Source organism: Parus major, chromosome 1A (genome assembly GCF_001522545.3).
Source record: "Parus major isolate Abel chromosome 1A, Parus_major1.1, whole genome shotgun sequence".
NCBI classification, from domain to species: Eukaryota; Metazoa; Chordata; class Aves; order Passeriformes; family Paridae; genus Parus; species Parus major.
In genome coordinates this window covers 28,431,531-28,453,694 of record NC_031773.1, presented here as the reverse complement: position 1 = coordinate 28,453,694, position 22,164 = coordinate 28,431,531, and the positions used below count along the sequence as shown (strand labels likewise).

Here is a 22,164-nt window from a genome sequence, read left to right as displayed (position 1 = left end):
ATTTGATAGAACAAAACAAAGAAAAGTGCAGTGGTTGTTTTGTGACTGACTGGAGGTAACAGCAGTAGTTAAACCATAGGCTTGACAGGTGATGGAGAGTCTAGGAATAGTAGTTGGAGGAGGAGGAGCAAGGGCTGTGCCAGGGCCCCAAGATATTTTGTCATCTTAGACAGCAAGTGAGAAAGGGTTTACACAGAAAGAGATACATAGAAGATGATGTTATGGAAACCAAAACACACAAGATATTGAAACCAGGCTGTAGGTGAAAATGAAGGGAAGCTGAAGAGAATAGAAGCTTGGAAACAGTCAAGGAAGTGTGAGCGACCCTACTGGGAATGTTTTTATTAAAGCAATGAGCCAGGAAGTTTTAGCATACTAAACATTTGAGCAGCTGGGAAGGTAGTGTTTGGTGGTGGAAATAAAAAAGCCCAATACTTTCACAGATGGGTAAACTGGTGGGATCTTGCTTCAAAGTTATGTTCTGTTCTTTTTCTTTTAAGGAGTAATAGCTGATGGGTGAAGGGATGGGTTGAGTACAGGAGGACTGAGCAACACCTGAAGGCAGGACTAAACTTGGGTAGAAAGTGGTTGCAGGAGGAAAACAGCAGAAAATCTTGATGTCAGAGGTAGAAAGTGAGAAAAGTAGGACTTGTTGGTGGAAGGATGACAAGAGAAAGTAAATGGGCAGAACTTCTTTTCCTTTGTGATCCTGTTCCAGGTTCAGAACAGGTTATGTTTGTTCTAAAGGTTTTTAATCCTCATTTACCTTTTTAATGGTATTGATTGCTGTGATTGGTCACTGTTCATTTTCATAATCCCTTAATTGTTGAATAGCATCTGCTGATTTTGTGATGCCCTTTTTCTAGGTCAGGGCCCAGAGAAGAGTCTCAATCTTTCTCTGCTTGTCTTTCTGTATGAGTCAGGTTGCTAGTGATAAAGCTAAGGGCCTGAAAGGCCTATGTTGTGCTCACTGTTACTGGTGTCCATCCTTTGGGATTCTCAGTGGAGAGGCTCAGGATTCACAGGAAAAGAGGTGGTGATGCCCTTGCTCTTACCAGTGCAGCCCTCAGAATCAGGATGGAGGTGTGCTGATGAAGTTGTGCGAGAGGTGAAAAAACATTAGCCTCTTGAGCAGGTAAATGTGGTGCTTGATATTTATAGGCTGTGGAGACATATTTTATTAACATAAAACCCATGGGAGTTTTATTAGTTTTATTTTATACTGTAGGTCTAACCTACTCTGCTCTTCTATTCAGGGTAATTTTTAATGTGTTTATGAAATAGGTTTTTTTATAAATAAAGCTTTTTGTGTTCCTGTTCCCTTTCTTCCTGGGTAGTTAATGTTATTTGTTGCAAAAAATCCTGCAAGAGTCCCAGCACTTCCCAGAAGATTCGATAGTGTCTAACACCAGTGATCTATGGCTACCATATACGTCCCTAAGTGTGACCAGGGAGATCTCTGGTGGTAGACACTATCCATAAAGGATCCTCAATTCTGGGAGTAGCTTCTTCTCCTATCAGCTGATAATTACTGACTTAGTAGCAGACTCATTTGTTCTGGCAGGCTTTTGTGGTGGATAAGGGCAGTGATGCATAGGGAGGCCTAAGGAGAGGCTTTGTTTGTTAGTCCGAGGCTTTGGTCAACAATGATTTATAGATTGCAGGTCAAGTTCTCCTCGTATTAATGGGATTGTGAAACATAACTGGGAATTTTACTCTGGGGAAGCAAACACATTAGGGTGCAGGAGGAAGGGATACAGGGAACATTTTCTTCAGTTATGTATTTTGCATAAATTTTGACTGCTTGGGGGAATAAAGAAAGGCAGGTTTTTCAGGGTTTTTTTTCCTGTTTTTGATGTTTTTTGCAAGTATAAATAAATCATTGAAGTGCAGATTCCAAACACTGTTGCACTAACCAGTTTTCCCAGAGGTCCCCCTTTTATCTGTTCCACTGGGAATAGAGCAGGTTGATGATCTCCATGACTACACTGTTGTCAGTACATCACAGCTGGTGGCTCAGTATCACATCACAGACTTCAAGCACACAAGTCTTTATTGTTGAATGTGTCGAGCCATTGGAGTGGTGCATTCATCCTATTGAACTGACTTCAGTATCTTACTGGCTGAACAGTAAGACCTGAATATGCATTAATATGCTAACGAGGCTTTTTGGCAGAAGGAAATAAGGATAAACGTTGTAGGATTTCTTAGATATGGAAATGCACAAGATTTTCTGTTGTGCATTTCTATCTAAAGGTGGCATGCTTGTTTTGGCTGGGGTAGTGTTAATTTTCTTCACAGTGGCTAGTACAGGCCTGTGTTTTGGACTTTTGCTGAACATGGTGATAATAAAGATGTTTTTGTTTTTGCTGAGCAGGGCTTACACAGAGCCAAGGACTTCCCTGCTCTTTGAGCTGCCACTCTGGGGAGGAGACTGGGGGTGCCAGGGGGGTTTGGAGGAGACACAGCCAGGACAGGTGACCCAAACTGACCACAGGGAGATTCCAGACCGTGTGACATCATGCTCAGTGGATACAGTGTGGGGAAGGAGGAGGGAGAGGGGAACATTTGGAGTAATGGGGTTTGTCTTCCCCAGTAACCATTACATGTGATGGGGCCCTGCTCTTCTGGAGCTGGCTGAACACCTGCCTGCCATTGCAATTCAGGGAATTAACCCCTGGTTTTGCTTTGCTTGTGTGTGCTCCGCTTTTGCTTTCCCTATTAAAGTGTCCTTATCTCAATCCACAAGTTTTCTACCTTTTATTCTTCCAGTTCTCTCCCTGATCCCACTGGTTGGAGAGCGAGCATGCCTATGGCTTGGCTGCTGACTGGGCTTACACCATGACAAGTGAATAAAAGGCTACATCATTGTTTTCAACCAGTAAACAGGTTGAAAAGGCTTTTATTTTGGTAGCTTTGAAAGTCAACAGATGTTGGGCTCATTCCCTGCCCTAGTTCAATGCTCCTTAATCTGTAATACCTTAACCTAATGTACATGAAGCTCACATGTGGAATGCCAAACTGGGAATGGAATTGCAGGGTTTTAGTATGGTCAATCCCTGTGTGACTAGTTGTCATTTGACTGATCTTTTGCCCTTGTTTGTATTAATTATCTTTATTTAGTATTAAAGTTGCAAATTGTTTGTAAAAGCATCTTCTTATCTGCTCTGTGTCCATGGTGTAGAGGGTCTTTAGGTGCCAATGTAATATAATCTTGTGATAGTAACAATAACAGAGTTGGGTGGGAGTTTTAATTTCTAGTGAACATTTAAAAAATGTGAGCAATATCTTTGCAAATCGGCTTGAAAAAAACAGTACATCAGATTTGTCCAAATGAACACTTCAAAGTTAACCTGAACAGTTTTTGTATCAGTTGAACTAGCAATGTTTGGAAAAAAAAGACGATTATAAATAAAACATTTTTCAAAATCTCAATATGTGGTATGTTGGCAAAGTGAAAGCTTTTATTTAGAGCACTTCTAAATTAGGAGGTTTGAATCAAAGGAGCTTTAAGTTTCTCCCTGCAAAATGAAAACCATTGGCATTTTGGGTCTCCTGTGGCTATTTACCTGACAAAGCAATCATCATTATAGTTTTCAGAAAGTCCTATTTAATGGTTCTGAAGCACTGATTTTTAAGTAGAATTTTATGAGGGTGCCAGAGCTGGCTTCTAGGCAGTCTGTTGATTCTGAGAACATAGGATCTCTAATTACTTAAAGACTGATGTTGTTACATAAATATGAATCAACACAATTAATTTAATATGTAGTTAACTGGCATTATGAAAGACACAAGTTGCATCATTTGTTGTAGAGTCTGAGTCATGTGTTGTAACTGCTGGCTGCTTTTGTGAACTGCATACTTGTGTTTCTGCAGAACATCTGTAAGTCAGGAGATCTGTGCCCTATTTCACTCTCTGTGTAAAACCAGCTGTGGTAGTGTTATGATAGTTTAAGGCTTGTTGATCATCACTCTTAGATGAGGTTCCAAAAAGGTGTTTGGAGCCTTAGTGTGCTCACTGTGTTCATTGTAAATACACGCTCCTTTCTGCAAGTACACATGTACATAGAAGTTGCAAGATTAGCTTTTCCAAGCTAGCACCTTAATACACCTGCATGAGTTTACGTGGCTGCAGAGTTCACAGGGTAAAGGGAAGGAAACCAGCCAAAATATATCAGCCATGAAATTCTTTTGTAGTGGACACCTTCATATTTGGTGGCCAGCTACCCTCAGCTTCTCCAGCACAATCCAATACACAGAGGACCTGTGGAAAATTCTTTTTTTCAAAACTGAATGGAATTAGGAACTTGCTACAGAATCACTAATATTCAGCGTGTCAAACTGTTTGGTACAGGAAGGCAAATTACCCTCTAAAAGTGCAAAGAGGGGAAAAAAGGACCAGTCAATGAATGCAGTTGGTAAATTCCTGTTCATTTAAAGACACAGGGAAGATAAGGGATGATAAAGATAAAATGAGGGATAAGCATACAACCTAAGCAGGAGCGAAGTACAGGAGTTAAGAATGTTGATGTTTAGCATCACAGCATTAAGAAATTAACTCTGATTTCAGTTTATATATACAATCTTTTGTCTTGAGCCATCATTAGCCTCTGCAACAATATGCTTTTCCATACAGAGATTTTATTTTCAACGCTGAAAGCCATAAACATCATTGAAAACAAGAAAGAAATCAAAACTGATGAGCAGGAAAGAAAACAAGCCAACAATCCGCCCATTTGATTTTCAGCTTACTTTGGTATCAAGGTTCAGTGACACATTGCATGACAATATAAATAGGTGTACTGAGCATCTCAGTAATGATGTCTTTATCATTACTATTACAGGAACAGTGTGCTACTGAGCACTTCCAAATTAATATAGCTTTTCTTTTTTGCATATAATAATATTATGCAGAAGGTCTTTTGTTATCTGTAGTGCATTCTCTGTCTTCCCATTGAATTATAACCTGATACAAGAAAATGTCTAATTTTGAAGCCCAAGAGAATACCAAAACTAATTAGGTTTTAAATTCCATGCCTACAGTCATTTATGTGGGGAGTTTGCTCTAGGACCTTATACTGCAACAGGTGTTCTGCCCCAACAAGTATTTTATCAAGTTGCATTTTGTTCTGTCAGAGTAGATCTTTATATGAATGAGATTCTTACAGGTTCCTTTCAGGTACAGTGTTTATATGTGTGTATATACATATATATGTAGGTATTTACAGATACATGTGTTTATATATATTAAAAATACTGATAGACTACTTTATTGTTCTAAGAGAAATTAATACTAAATTTCAGAGTATTTTCAGATCTTACCATGTTCCTTACAGTTTCTTTCTAGACAATAGTTTCTGTTAGCTCAAAGGCATGGGGTGTGCATACAGTTGTGTGTTATGTGCACTGATGACTGAGGTGACTGCACAGGGTGCAGTGATGGATGCCACTGTAGTGCTGAGGCTGTTGGTCAGTTGTTTGGGACCCTGGTTTGTTTTTTGTTCTGTTCTATTTAAATCATAGGAATAACATCAGAGGCACTTCAAAAAGAAAGATGTAAGCCAGTGTAATCTTCTTTGTAACTCCACTAACAGCTGTTCACAGAAACTCGTGGTGCTTCTCTTGTTTGAATATTTCAAACAGTTTTTTTAAAAGGACAAAGCCAAAAAGCTTTCCAAAATGCACTGGTATTTAAATAACTCTTTAGTCTAGCCCACTATTGATGGAAGTGAACAGCAGTACACTGAGAGATTGCAAGAAATACTTCTGAATTTGACTTGTGCTTCTCTTTGCCTTGTTCACAGATATTGATGAGTGTGCTGAAGGGCGGCACTACTGTCGTGAGAACACCATGTGTGTAAATACACCAGGATCCTTCATGTGTGTCTGCAAAACAGGATATATACGCATTGATGATTATTCATGTACAGGTAAGAGCTGTGTACTTCTGGAAGGAGATAACAGGATGCTGGTATTTAGGAATACTAATGATTCTGCTAAAGTTAATCTTTGTTGGAGCTGCAGAATATCTAAATGAAATGTTGAACAGAATAAACACCAAAATCAGGTAAAGAAAAGTTAATGCATTTTACAGATTATGTGTAGCACATATTGTTTGCCTGAAACTGTAAAGTAGGCTGGATTGTCTTATGGTCTGTTTTGGGTGCTGATTAAAAAGGCAAAGGGAGGAGACTGAAGACGAAAATAAGAGAGCAAAAATAGTACTGTTTTACTTGGTTTTTATGTTCCATACCAGTACAACTTCTCTTGGAGTATAGCTGCTCTTCTGCAAACTTAGGGTGGAGTTAGATTTTCTCCATATTAAGAGTGGCTGTGCCCTCATTCTGAACTCTCCAGGCTCAGTTCTCCTGAGTTCAGAGGGCAGGAGTTCGACTTGCCTTGAACCGCTGGACAACATGGTCAGGCTTGCATCTGTATCTTCCCTTTTTGCTCTACTGCCAGTGGATGTGTTTGGTTCATAGTGACTTTGTCTTCTACTCTTCTTTTATTGCAAGGTAATTTAGGGTTACGGAATGCTAAAAACAGCCTCTGGTATCAGGCCCAGGCTGACTCTAAGTGTTTCTGTATTTTTTCCTACAACAGAGATAAAGAAAATATGAATCAATGATGGGGCATATTTACTCAGTGAACAAAGTACTATCCCTATTTTGTGTGCACAGGGTAAAAAATAAGCTTTTTCTATAAAAGGCTACATTTTTTCAGTAAAGCTTTCTTTCATTCATATTATCTAACAGAAATTGGCTATAAATGTATGAGAGTATTCGAAATGTGAAGGTAGCATTTCACATATAGGTAGCACTTCACATAGGTGAAGTTCATTTCTAATTTTGTTCTGTCCATTGCATCTTGGCATTTTTAACATAAATGATATGTCTTGATACAGAAACAGCTTCTTCATGAACTGGCATGTTTTTCCTTGGCTGACCATGCACAACACTCAGGGACATGGAATTCAAATCATATACATGTGATTTTTGTGAATACTGTCTTACCTGTATTGTCATTCCTCTCATACATTGGCAAGCACTGTTTTACTGCAGTAAATCTACTTCTTGAAGGCCCAAGTTATAAAGCCTGCCCACAGCAGGTCCTTTCTGAAGCAACCAGTATCTTTCTGATCATTCTTTTACATTTTCCACACTCTCTGTTGAGTAAAGAAATTGTTTCACTACCTCCCGAGTGTGAATATTGGGATTATTTTAGGACTGGCTGTATCTAAATCCGTGTGATCCTTTTTCTGCTTGGCTTCCCTTAGCTTGCTGTTCTGATTGAACTTTGCAAATGGTAAACCATCACCAACTTTGCAGGGGCACTGGGTGCCTATAAATATGATAAAAGTAGTTCTTGAGACTCCTCACGTTGCATTCTTCATACTTGCTGAAACATACTGTTATGAAATACAGAGTAGTTAAGAGCTTTAGACAGTCATACTTCTATAAAAGGTGTTGGAAATCCATTTTAGATCTCACACTCCAACCTGAATGTGGTTCCACATTTGTAAATCATAGTTTCCTGTGAAATCAGCCTGCTGGGTGACAAAATGAACTATTTCTTTTCCACCTTTGTCTTGATCAAGCGGAGAAAAGTCAATGCTAAAAAAAGGGAAGTAGATGAAAAAGTTTTGTAAGATTTAAAATTTTAAGACCTGATAGGCCATCTGAACTGTAAGTCATGCTGTGTATGCATGTCAAAGACTTTGTACGTATGAGCAATGCCACTTACTATTATTTGGGACCTGGAGTTTTTCTGGAGTTACATTTAGTGAATTTTGGATACAGGCAACCATGAGGATTCAGTCCCTGCTGGATAACAGAATTTCAGTGAATGGCAACCTAATACCATAAATTGTATATGTCACAACATAACTGCATTATTTTTTCTAGTTCCACAACTATTGTGTGAGCACCTCTGGTGGAGGCACTGGTTCATTAATTAATATGTATCCAGGACTATGTTGGTGGGGTGCATAATATGCACTTCTGTCCAGATCTCTCAGTACTCATATAGAGTCCAGTGCACTTTGAATTTTTTCAATATCTGCAAAAAATGTAGTCATTCAACCCTCCTTTTCCCTCTGCAGAGTTGAAAGTTGTTAGCAAGTCTCTATTTGCCATATTGGCAATTCTGGGTTTAACTTACCAGCTGAAGTATCAAGGAAACTGAGGAGGAGGCTGTTTCTTAATCCAGCTCAGGAATGTCAAGAATAGGGCAAACAAGTAACAATTGACCCTTTGTGTTACTAAGTGTTAAATTTTTAAAATATATTTCAGGTCACAGTTTTTTGTAATGCTTCTTGTAATGTAATGTTTCTTGTAATTGAATCCGTTTATGGAATTGTAGTTGTGCATAAAATAGCTGACACTGTAAACTGGAGAGGAAGCTCTGGTAGCACATCCTCTGGAATATTACTAAGCAGGAAAAAATTGTTCTGTGCCTTGTGTGGCTTGGTATTAATATGTCATTGTTTGCACAGGATAGCTGAAGCCCAGGAAGATGTTGAAAGATTATATGTGAACCTTGATTAGACAGATTATGATGTAAGTGATGTCCACAACTTGCTGGCAGACTAACATACCTTATTGTTCCATCCCATGAACATACATATAATTTAGCAGTCATTGATCAAAATAGAAAAGAGCCATAAAATCAGTGACATTGAAGCGTTTTTCTCCTGCATGAGACATTTGAAAAGAAATCTGTGCTATCTATCTTTGTCAGAGTCATGCACACAAAAGACTGATTTAGGCAGCCTATAGCTGCTTCCAAAACAGCTCCAGTTGCTTTTGTCCTGGCATGTTTATTTCAAGTTTTACAATATATCTGAATTACATTTTTATTTTCACAACAAAGGATGTAATGAAGGCATCAATTTGAGAAATCGTTATTTGTATTCATATGGGAACCAAGATTCTCAGGGTTAGACTGAGTTAGTCACAACCATATTTGCACAGAAATCTGTTGTTCATGACTGATTTTTATGTTCAGAAATCAATCATAGCTATGAGAAGGAGAGATGACTTCCATATGCCAAATGGATGCACAAACTGCAAATTAAAGGCATGAAAATATGCCCTGGGCTACCATGCTTTGGTATCCTACAATGATATTGTCTCATTCCCCTTCCACTTTGCTTTCCAGAACCTGGAATGTAATGATGTTGTGCCAGGGGAAGGAAGGTAGATAATGGTATGAGTCTCTGCTGGGGTAGTTTTATATGTGCAGTAGTATGCTGCTGCACCATCACTGTTAGCTGGGATCAAATCAGAATATTTTAATTATTTTCTGAAATAATAACATTCACGTCTTTACTTTGCATGGGATTACAGAAGTGCACAGGCTGTTTTCTTGGCTTTAAAAAATGAAAGTTTTGCTTCTGGGAACAAGGAAGAGCCCAGTGTCACCTCCAGTCTCTCAGGGTGCTTTGTAATTCGCAGCTGGTAGCATTGCTCTGAGCGGCATGGTGGATGTCCTTTCCTCCACAGTTTGTTATGGGAGCAGTTAGGAAACGAGAGATGAAATCTCTCTTTCACACTTAGCTCTAACATCGAAGAGTTCATAGCAGCAACAGTGAATGGTTAATCATGTTTAGTCTCAACAATTGTCTTTAGTTTTCTGCACAGGGACCACTCACCTGACTGAGTAACCCAACAAGAATTGAACAAAAGATACAAGACCCTGGGAGACTTAGTGCATCCTCCATAGACCATATTAAGGCAGAGGAAGGTGCATTCCCTGATATAAAGGAATGGATTTTCTGAGCCCTAGATGACTTTTAAGGCTCTGTTTCTGTGCAAAATCACAGGCCACCTTTTATTTATTTTTTGCTCTCTATTTGGCATAAAAGGTGGAAATAGCTCTGATGGAAGTGCTGGTGGTGTGCTTTGCCTCTCCTGTGGTTTGGAGTCACTGAGATGATGTGGGGGAAGTAATGCAGCTGATGTTATCCTCTTAGAGACTTCCTCCCTGTCTCATGTTTCACATTTGGTGGTACTGCAGGGGCAGGTGTGGGTGCTCCCAGGAATACCTTAGGACAGTATATTTAGTTCTCCCTGTGTGTGTGGTCTGGGCAAGATGATAAGTGACTGACTGTAAGAAGGAAATATGAAGTATTAGCATATAAGCCAGAATCTTTGAATTAATGTTTGTACATTCTGCCGTCTGGAGGTTATGAAATTGTGTATTACATATTTCTGGTGCATTTTTTTCTGTTTGTGGTTTGCTAGGGTTTGGTTTTGGGGTTTTTTTTGAGATGAGTAATCTACAACTTTGTACCCAGACACCAGTGAGACTTTACAATTGTGCTGTACTTTGGCAGAAAATACATGTGAATTCCTAACTGATTAATTATTAAAAGCACACAAGGCATGTTGCAAATTGTGGACTACTGCTTCCAAGCATGCTCTGGCCACATTAACAATGATGTCCATCTGAGCTGTGTGGGACCACTGCCACATGTGGAGCTGGATGCTGACATACATGTTTTAAGTGTTTGCAGACCATAGAACGTTTTTTCACAACCGTTTTTGTCAATCCATTTCAGATTATTTTTTGTTTTCTTTTCATTTCCACTTTAGCCAGGTCATGCTGATTTTTTGCCACTACTTTTAGAAAACAGTAACTTAGAAGGCAAAGGATTTGGCAAACCAAGTGGAGATTTTAAGTCTGTAAGGCCATTATTGTGCCTGGTACCATTCATGGTTCTGCTCCTGGTTTTTCTGAAGAAAATGGTGAAGGATTTTTATATAACATCTCATCACTGTGTTGGGTACTTTTGAGTTTTTTTTCTTCAGAGTCAAAATAGAAAAGATGAAGTAGTTCTTTAGAATCACAGATTCACAGAATGGTTTATGTTGGAAAGGACTTTAAAGACCATTTAGTTCCACCCTTTTGCCATGGGAAGGGACAGTTTCCACTAGGTGAGGTTTCTCAAAGCCCACAGCTTTGGTCTTTTTGTCTTGGCCATATGGAAAAACCTACTCAAAGCAATGAGAAATATATTGAATTCACCAGGCAATAACTAGCTGTATCCAGCTGGACTTCCCTCCTCCTCTGCCCCAGCTCATGTGCCTTTCTGAGTCTCAGAGATTTTCCTAACAATATTTTTCTCAAAATGGTGTCAATACATTCAGCATAATTTAATTTTTTTTTCTGAGATAGCCTCTCACAGTAAACTGAAGTCTAATAATAGTTTTCACATAAATTACTGAGAAACATGGTTATACTAAGTTGAGTGACACCTGAAATGTTAATTCTTGGGAATACTGGCAGGTCTGCGTACTTTGCAAATCAAATTAAATCACAAATCTGTTGCAAATTGGAAGGAATTCCAAGATCAACATTAAAATAATTAAGAGTCTGGGGAGATTGATTTGACGTATGGAAAAGATTTAAGAGGAAAGCTACACATTTAGCTGCATAACGATGATGAATGTGCGTAAAGTAGGGATTATGATAACGGTAATACTAATTAATAATTACTTGGGAGGTTTCCATATAAAAGGAAAATGTAGGGGAAAGTACCAGCCTGCAGATACGTGGCCACTACCTCTTGACATTGATTTTTCAAGTCTGACCCATATTCTTTACTCTCTAATGATCCCGTGGGATGAGTGGAAAAATTCACCTCGACGTAATGCATAGAAGAACAGATTGACACGCTTAGCCCATTCAGCTCTCACGTATCTGATACTCTTTTGTCCACCTTTCTGCCATTTTTCCCATGTAGTCAGTAATGTTTTCCAGCTGGCTACATCATTTGGATTCATTTTACATTTGCTTTGACCACAGCAATCAAAACTGACTTTCCTAAGCTCTCCTGTTCGGCTCTATTCTTCTTGCTATCTGTGACTTATAAACAACCTACACATCTGCTTGGTTTTCAGCTAATGCTACTAGTGATGTCCCTGCTTAAGAAGATCCCTTTTCATTTTGTATTTTGCTCTTTTTTTTTTCAAAGACTGGGTCTTCTTTTCCTTCATTAATACTTTGTTTGAAATATAACTCCTCTGAGGGTGCTTATGAAAAAAACAGAGGTGCAGTCTTTGCAGTGCAAATGCAGCCCAGTCTTATCCCCCAAGTGCAGATGCCTCCACTTTGGTATTTTAAAATGCCAGTTATAAGGACCTACAATTTCGTTGGAATTGCAGCTCATACCATTTCTAATTCAGATGCCCAGATTATCAGGACTTTAGTTTTTCCCCAGTTGTTATTCTCTGTTTCTTGGAAGCTACATTTATTTTTGAGAGGAAATACAGTCCCTGTCGCATGGGTTTTTTTATTAACATAGTACTCTGACACACTTTGGAAAAATGATTCCTCTTGGCATCTAGAAACTCAAGTTCATAAAAGTGCATCTGCCTCTGGGCTTCTGTTCAGATTTCATTGGTTTATTTTTGACTTATAAATCCATCAATTGTTTGGGACATAAACAGTCTGAGAAATCACGTACTTTTTTCTATACTGTGCAGTAGAAGTGATGTTTAATGGCAGGGATATTTGAGAAAAAGTTTTGTTGAATTTCTTGTGAGAATGCTGAAGGTAAAATCCATCTTTATTCCCTAGAGCACAGACCAATTCACATGTCCTGGAAAAGTTAATTTCTGGGTTCTGATGTGGGTTGGAAAATGGTTTTGTACCAGTGTAAATTGGTAGGATTTCAGCTAGCTGTGAAGTGTGGGTATTTTCCAATATCATGTATTACTAGTTTGTTTTTCTTTTCCAACTGAACATTTAAGATCCCACAAATACGAAAAGGAATATTTTTGTGTTTAAAATGAGAAATAAAATCTAGCTTACATGTGAGGCATGTGTGCTCTGTTTTAGCACCAACATTAGCCTCTTTTAAGAGTAATGTCGTTTTCTGAGTTTCCATGGACAAAATCTACTGTAAAACTGATGTAATCCAGAGTTGAATGAAGTCATCTATGTTCTGTTTAAAGCTGCATGCTTGTCCTCAGTTAATTAAAGCATAAAATTTTCCTGCTTTTTCAGACACACAAGTGTATCCCCAAATCATCCTGAATAAGAACGGATAGTGCTTAGTACATTGGCAAATGAGACCACATTTTAATAAGTGACTAAATACGGCCTTTAAAAGCAACTTTATTCAGCCCTGCTATAAGCCCTTTACCTTTCACTGGTGCAAAGAAGTTAAAAAAATAGTGTTGTCTCAGAGGAGTCATAGGCTTATAGAGTCCCAGATTGGCTACATGAAAATGCTGTGATGTGAGACATGATAACAATAAAAAAAGCTAATTTCTTCCTGTTTATTTCCCTTGACTTATTTTTGATGAATTCAACAGCATTCAAGTCTTCCTCAAGTTCTGCAGTGTATAGAGGAGCTGAATTCATTGATGGTGCTTAAATAAAAGCAGAATAATTGCTCAGTATGGTGCAAGGGACAGAGCAATAAACAAGCATGCTGACAGGGGCTGGTTGTAACATCACTGTAGTGACGTACCACGGCTTGAGTAAGGAAATGTTTTAGTCAGCAAACCACCAGAGAATATAATGATGTGGGCAAATGAACCATCTGTCTCTGCATATCTGATTTTGGCTACACCCCCACCCCAGTTCTGTTAGAAGTAATGCACAGAGCAATGCAAGCTCCTCAGGGGCGGTGGTGTCCAGCTATACTGCCAGGCTTGCTATTAGTAATGAGCACTGTAGAAGTCAGCTTGTGCGCACGGAGCATTTTTAACTCAAAGCCTATTTGATCTTGGTTTCTATTACTTGGCCCAGTTTCCATTCAGCTTTATAGTATGTCAGCCTACACGAAGCTCTCAATCTTCTTTGAGGATAAATTCTCTCCAATATCCACTTTCTGGCGGTACGATAATTCACAAAGCTAATAAAGGAGTGATCGCTCAGACTGAGCTTGTTGCTATGCGACCACATTACTAAGATAACAACACAAGTAATTTTTATATATCTTCTGTATCTTATACAACTGAACTCAATTATGCTTTATTTGGATTGAATCAGGTTATCCTTAGCAACTTAGTTTGGAGTCTGTTTCAACTTGGAATGAGAACTTTTTTTTCCTAGAGGATACTTTTTAGGTCCCATTTTCTCCTTGGTTACTGACCCAGTTCATGACAACTGTGCAATTATAGCAGGATGGATTTCTCAGCTGATCAAAATCCAACGCATTTTTAAAGGGTCCTTGGTAGAACATGATTTGAGTTGTTAAACAGAAAATGTATTCCCTTGACAAAGATGTGAATGTATGATTTTCAGTACTAAATGTTTAATTCTTTTACAGAAATAATTCTTTTACCAAATATATATATATGTGTCTGATATGTGTGTGTGCATGTTAGTGCTTATTTATGTATCAGTGCATAGCATATCACATGGATTCCCTATTGGTCTTGGGAGCAAAGGTTAGTTAAAGGTATTGTATCAAAAGCAATCTCTACTTTGCATTTCTACAGTTTCTGTATTCTGTTTAAAATTTATCATTCTGCAGAAACAGACATCAGAATTGATTATTTTGTTCTACAAGGAATATATTTTGCATTCTTTGTGCAATGAGGAATTTTTCAATATATTAAAGGAGTTCCAGATATCAACTTGAGAATATACTCAGCTTACAACTAACTCAGAAAAGAGCGAAACCTTTTTTTTTAATGTAAAAAATTTGAAATTACAGTATTTCCAAGCATTAACCATTGCTTGATATTTATATCACAGCATTATGACAGACATCCAGTGTACCTCCTGTTTCTCGGTGTTCTGAAGCCCTCTACAGCTTTTCAATCATCCAGCATCCATCAGTAGCTTCTACAGTGCAGTTATGTGCTGTCTACAATATGATTGGAAAGTAGAAATGTAGGAGTATAGCAAAATTAACACAGTATATTGTAAAAATAGAAAATCTGTCAAATCATACAGCACTAAATGAATTATTAATTCCTAAGGTAATTCCATTGACTCTTTATGTTAGAATTTTACTGATGTTGATGCAGGAGGTAGCATTTAGTTTGCAATTAAGACACCCCAATGCACATCTCTTCATCTAAGCTCACAGTCTAATCAAGAGGGGTCAAGAATTCAGCTGGACCCAACTCAGCTGTCTATTTACAGGTTCAGGCAATGATCACAATAGGATTAGCAGATCCAACCCAAGACATTCATTGACATCCCTTCAGAGCTGGACCTCCCCTGGCCTGTCCTTCTGAGGATGATCACAGGCTGTGACAGATAGACTGCAAAGATCAGGAAACACAGTAGGCAGCCTTGAGGACAGTTTGTTTGAAGTCATAAGGATCTTTCTGGCTCAGGAGATGGGAATCTGCTGCTGTCTCACTGAGTGAGCCAGAAGTGAGGGAAGTTGGATGGCTCACATCTATCATGTCTGAGCCAGCTGGTGATTGCCTCATGCCGGGAGAGTGTTGCCTGTTCTCAGAGGGACTCCAGCCAAGGTCAGTGAGAGACTTGCATGAAACAAGACAGTTTTTAAAAGAGGAACATTGGAGTTATTTAAGGTTATGTGATATATGTGCTGTATTGAAATCTATTTGAAGGTGGTTTTCTACACATTCACAGTACCATAAGTTGTCTGTAGCCATGATACCATTTAGCTGGGGTTTAAGGGTAGTGGATACGGCTGTCAGTATATGGATATCTTTTAGGTGTCTTTTGGCTTTCTAATGTTGAAAAACATTTCTAATCTAAGACAACACAGTTTTTAGAAAAGACAGGAGGTAAGAAAGATAACTTCCAAGACTGGTAAGGGGAGATATAATACTTTTCAATATTGTCCAGGGCTTCAGAAGCCTTTTCTTTCAATATTATAGTTGCAAGTTTTTTCTTTGAATGAAAATGAAGGATTCCTGTTTGGATAGATAGGAATTTCTGAATTATTTCTGTTCAGACAATCTGTGGGCATGAAAACCTTTAATTCTTTACAATTTTTTCCTACTGCATGCCACATGGCATATCTTGTAATCACTGACTCCTGAAACAACTTGAAAAGTGTCCTTTCTTTTTCATGAAATGTTTATGGGAGATTAATCTTCTTTATGATAATGCAAGACTATTTCCCTAACTCCTGTTTTATACTGTCAGTCATTGCAATTTAGTATGTCATCTTCTTTGACAGTTTGTCTCTGCAACAGTTCCCTATCAATATTGCTACCTTTTGTCAGTCTTTTGGACTGATGATTCTCGACTTACAAAACCATACCAAACTATTTGGTATTTCACCGTACCAAACTGCTTTCTTGTGGTACAGACCCCTTGACCAGAGCAGGAGTTGCATCCTTCCTAGTCCTTATTTGCACACAGAATTATGCTGAAATCTACCTTGAAATGCACAAAGTAAACATACTGGATTTTTCCACTTCACTGACTCACCCAGTGTCTGTGCTCCTATGTCTAGTCCCAAAGAAGGGCTTATATTTTTAGCTTTGCATGTAACTTCTGATTCACACTGAAATGTGCTGATGACTGTGCAGCCAGGCTGTGGTTGGTCATGTACAAGTGCATAATGTGTAAGTTAAACTCACTTCTGCTGCCCTCCTAATTTTGTCTAAAACTAGTTTCAGTTCCTGAATTTGCTCTGTCGGTGTTTGCCAGCTCATGTAAATGAATAAAGGCATCAGAGTCTTTGTCAAGACCTCTCTACAGCAGTCAAAAGGAGCAGATCAACAAGAAGAAACAAATACTACCTACTGAGATAATATATTGGCCATGCTTAGGATTGTGATCTGCTAATGCCCCAAGGAAGACTGGTGAAATCATAAAGTCACATTGATACAAAGGGAAGCATTGGTGTCTATGTTGTGCTGGTGTACAGTATAATCCTAAGGGGTTTGGGTGAAATTTCACTTTTGTTAGTGAAGTTGCATTGTGTGAGGTAATGTTTCTGAAAGTACTGAGTCTATGAAAGATACTTGATATTTTTCCTGAGGACATTATCAGTATACAGAACTCACAGGATTATTTTGTCTTGGTTTATTTTTAAGAAAACTCTAGTGGGTTTTGTGCCATCTTGAAGACTAAAGTAGAAAACTGAAAATCAAAATTATTTCAGAAATTATATCAATTTACCTTCTTGAAATTATGCATTTTACTCTTCCTGTAGTCAGCTGGGCAAAAATGGACATACACCCCACCTCATCAAATAACAAAAAACCACTTGGAATGTATAATTGTTTCTATCAAGGACCAAGAGCCCTGTCAACAAGCTTAGCAATAAAAGAGGAAGCTGCTCTACCTAAATGGTTAGTAGGAGTTTTTGTGGGAGTATTTTTTCATTCTGACAAGCTTCCAAATTATCTCAAAAAGACAGTATCTGCTTCTTTCTGTTGTTATAAGCTGCAGTCTTCTCACATCCTCTAAAACATATTATTTGGGGAAATGGTGCAAAGAATTGTATCTATTTCATATTTTTAAAGTGAAAGGTATTCCAGGGAAAACACATGCAGTGAGCTAGCTTGATTAGCCCATAACTCACACCACTTAAAATTGAGTCACTGCTGTCTTCTGTAGCTGTTCTTTAAACTTGTCATAAGAAAACAATTAGAATTAATATCTAAATGTTTTATCCCTTTTTAAAATAAATTTTGCTTTAAGAATGAGCATTTTTAAAAAATATCAATGTTCTTATTTATTTAGATTTTATTCCTTTATTATATTCACCTGTTTGAAGTGTCTCCCAATACTAATAAAGGTGCATTTAATTTGAGTGGGGCACAGAATTTAATAATTAATAGTTATTTTCTAATGCAAAATAATATTAGAGTGGTAGACTGCTTAAACACGCAATAAAAGATGAATTTATACTATCCTAAGTATCTGCCTTGGCAGATATTGGAACTAATTTGTAAATACTTTGTAAGTTAATGTCCAAGTCACATGGAAATGGAAATTTGGGCTGGACTGACAAAGATAAGCAGCTCTGAGTCATACAGACCAATCACCAGGAAAAATATATTGTCAGCAACAGTAATTACAGCAGGTAATTGTGTCATTTACCCTGTTACAGACCAGTAAATGTGATGAGTTTGGAACACAGCAGCTGTCACGCAGTGTTAACTTTGATGTTTAGGATTTGGAAACCTGTAGTAGAGTCTTTTAATGACAGTGCATTTAAAAAAACAAAACTAAAGGTTTCATGCTGCTCAAAGTGGGGATAAATGGCCAGTCTTACTCAAGATAAGATTGATTTCTAAAAAGGTGAGGATTCATCAAGACTATCTGTTCTAATTTGTTCAAGTGTTTTCAAAATTTTGGAGAGTGCAAATACTTGTAAAGAAAAGTTTGTTGCCTTGTTCCTAACCCTTCAGAAGGTGAAACTGGATGAACTTAAATTCTGCCTGCATCATTTTAATGCGTGTAAAGTAAATAAAGTTTGGTGGTGGTGGTAGTCTGAACAGATACTACAGTCTGCTTTGAGTACCCTGTGTGTACCTTAATATATCTCCCATAGGATGGGCTTCATCTTAGTTTGAAGTACTTCAGAGTTGTTCACAGAATCTCTGCCTAAATCCTGACTTTTCCAAAGAGCAGGCTTGTGAAGGAAGTAGGGTTACAGAGGTGAAGGCATTCTGGTATGATAGTAATAGTAGCAAAATGGAGTATCTGGTCAATGTTTACTTTCTTCTTAACCTCATTGATTCTAAATTAATATTTTAACTTTTTGGGACCTGAACAATAATGTAGACTTCATATCTTTGGTTCTGCTTGTTAGAACAAGTCATGGTGTTCTTATACAAGACAGCAAATTTGAAGGCAGAATTTTTCAGATATGTAAATTTTGCTAAGATGTGCCTATGCAAATATTTATTTATCAATATAAAATACACATAGCTATCTTAAAGCTTATTCCAACCTTAATGATTTTATGATGCATGTAAGTACAGAAATAATTATTTGTAAACTTGATAGACACTAGCAATTGAATTGTGGCATCAAAAACGTGGTGTGGTCTGGAAAATCTACTCTGAAACAAACTAGCCAGTGTCAAGTTCCATACCATTACAGAGGTGGGGGAAGGAAGGCGAGAGCACATTTCATTGCATCTCCTTTACTGTGCTGTGCAGCTTATTGTTAGAATCATTTCAGATAGCTCTGCAGGTTATCTTCTGGCATCAGGGGCTCTATCTGAACTGCAGCAGCCAGGAGCACTTCGTGGCTTTCAAGGCTGGCTGTGTGTGTTAGCTCCTCCCTGGTACTGCACAGTGATGAGGACTGGCTGTACCATTCCCCATTCTCAAGGCTTCTGTGTCCAGGGAAGGCAGCTGGCCTGCAGTGTTCACCAAGGATGTGTTTGCTGTGCTGTTTTGGTGTGCCTTTGTAAACTATTGCAGGGGATGTGTGCTAGGGAAAATTTGGTGTATCACTGGAGATAGCATCAAGGCTGACCAAAGGGAAAAGCAGTAATATTGCTCTACCTTACCACCAATGAAGTGTAACTTTGTTCCCATCTTCTAGTAGAGAACTCTCTTAAAAATCAGGTGAACAGCACTTAAAGAAGGCCTCCTCTCCCTAGAGAGCTCGAGCATCTTGTCTTATCAAAAATAGTGCTGTCCTTGATAGACACTGAGTGATCTGAGTGTCTTGGTCACACCACTGCCAGGAAAATGAGAGGAACTACTTCATGCATTAAGAATGTCTCTGCTGCATGAGAAGAAAGAAAAAAACCCCATTTGTTTCCTAACATTTCTGGTGTAGCCAAGTTGCTCCAGATTCCTGTAGACAAAAGCAGGATCAAAGCAGCAGCAGCATTTCATCCACCACTGTGGTGCCTCTCATTTTCTTTGCCAGACAAGTGCTGACTTAGGTAATGGTGCTGTAATGTGGTAACTGACTTTCCAGAACCCCCTGAAATGTACTGACAAACCCTGGTCAAAAAGAATAAAGCAGCACCAGCTGTTTCTAGAGAGTTTTGAGAACATTACTGTTCTCTGGCAGTTTTGATTGCTGAGACACCTTTCTTCTACCACTTTGTGCATATCCACCTTCTGTTAACTTTGTGCTGAGACAGTGTTCAGAGGTGGGCACTTTTATGGAGCCTCGTGGGCATGTGGGTAATCTCTTAGTTGCTACTAATGAAATATGAGAACAGGCAGCAAGTTACCAGCCTCAACAGCAGTCAGGTTGCTTTACAGCTTTTATTTGTGTAACAGGAATATGTGTGGGAGGGAGGCCAAACATCCAACAGGTACCTATTACTAGTGGCAGACTTGTTATAACTGGGAGCCTTTTAGTAAGGAAGCAGTAAATAAAAAGGTTTGGAATTAGAAGAACTAAAATGAACATTTTTCCACTGGCTGAGGAAATTGTATTTTCAGCTTTAGTCCGGTTGTTCTACTAGCAATAAGGTAGGGAGCACCATGGGAGATGCAGAATTTGCTATTGTTATCACTTTCAACCACAGAACAGAAGATTTTGAAAGCTTCAGTTTATCATAAATGTCTGGGAGGTTTTGTATACAATTAAAGTTGAAATTAAGATTTATCTATAAATAAGTAGGGCATCTGGCTAGATTTAAAGAAAGAAAAAAGAGAAAAAAAATAGATGAATCTGTGGAGAAAGTCTAGAAAGTGTACACAATGAAATACCTTTTAAAAGATAGAAACCTTATTTTAAAATGTCCCTGCTAAAAGATATTAAGAGATCATTTTGAATTAAGGCAAAAAAGAAGTGGGTGACAAGGTCCTTGTCAAGGTCTAGACTGAAATCTCTTAAGGTGGGATTTTCAAAATCATTTCTCATTTATGCTACAGCCCTGCCATTGTAATCAGTGGGAGTTACAGACGTTCCTTTAGGGGAAACAGTTGAGTGTCTGCTAAATGCTTTAGAAAATCCTTCTCTTAAACTCCTCTGTTAAAGATGGAATATAGAAAATGGCAGACATTGAAAGAAAGTGGAGAGAAATTAAATCTTTTTCAACGTTAGCTGTCGGGTGAAATATTCTTCAATATATTTACTCTGCCTCACTGCTTGAAAAGTATAAAAATTCACAGGATGTTATGTGGAGTAACACTGATTAATATTGCAATAGAAACCTCCATTAGAGGAGTGTACTTTGTAAAAATATGTATTATTCCATGAAATTGGAAATTACAAAACACATTTTGAGGAAGATGAATCTTAGGTGGGTTTTATCAAAGTCTAAGTGATTTGATGAAGAGCTACAGAAGAAGATGGAGGAAATAAGCATAGGTCTGCCACAAAATATGTATTTTATCTATCAACTTGTCTTTTTTGGTCTGAAATTACTTAGTATATCTTTGTCTTCCCAGTGTTGCAAGAGATCTTGGCACAGACTTCTTGGTGTGTAGATCCCACACAAAATGTGGACTGGTCAGCATTTAAGTTGTGTTAACCTTTTCAAGTTGAGTCCTAGATGAGAGTTTATCTTGTTTAGAGCCATAAAATTCATTATTAGAGCTATAGAATTTTGAATTACTAATGGAGAATTCAAAAGGACTTAAAACTAGGAGTCATGTATTCCACAAGTCTAGGAGGAAAATCCAGAACAGGAACAACCAAAATGTAAAGAAAAGAGATTTTTGCAAAGAAAAAAGTCTCAAAAGTCAAAGGATAGGAAAAAAAGTGTACACTTCTTGTAGGCTTTAGTGTGCAAAATAATTTTCTTCAGATGAAAGTCTGTTTTATTTTCAGTTACTTTTAATCCCACATCAGTAATTGCCAGTAATATAGATTGCTTTTTATATTTTCTTAATAGTAAAACTAGGATGCAGTTCTGGAGCTTCTTGTAAATTTTCATATGGATATGAAAAGGAATACTGTATTTCACGTGTTTCCCCAAGGGGATTTTCTTCCTAAGGTTTCCTTACTGTTGCCTTATTTTCCATTTTTTATTATATTAACACCAAATATAGAATAAGTAAATAAGCTAATAGCTGGAAGACAGAAAATAGATCTGGATGAGTTAATAAGAGCTGTTTACCCTGAAGAACAACAATGGACTAAGCAATTGCCAACAGAAACATCTCACAAAGCAGGATGATCTCTAAAACAGACCTTGAGACTAGAACATGTGCATGCCAGAGCTATTTTTATTTTCTACCTAATTAAAAGAAAAAAGTAGGAAAGTTCTGAATATAGATGTGCTGGGTTTAGCTGGGGCTGAGCTAATTTTCTTCATAGTAGCTGGTCTGGGGCTAT

At 38.0% G+C, this 22,164-nt stretch overlaps 1 protein-coding gene across 1 annotated transcript in view; it reads left to right on the top strand.

Moving 5' to 3' along the window:
- Positions 1-22,164, top strand: part of NELL2 (neural EGFL like 2) — a 133,331-nt gene that overhangs the window by 66,725 nt on the left and 44,442 nt on the right. The window contains exon 13 of the mRNA XM_015628578.3: positions 5,805-5,930. Coding sequence (XP_015484064.1) covers positions 5,805-5,930 — 126 coding nt within the window. The remainder of the gene's footprint in view (positions 1-5,804; positions 5,931-22,164) is intronic.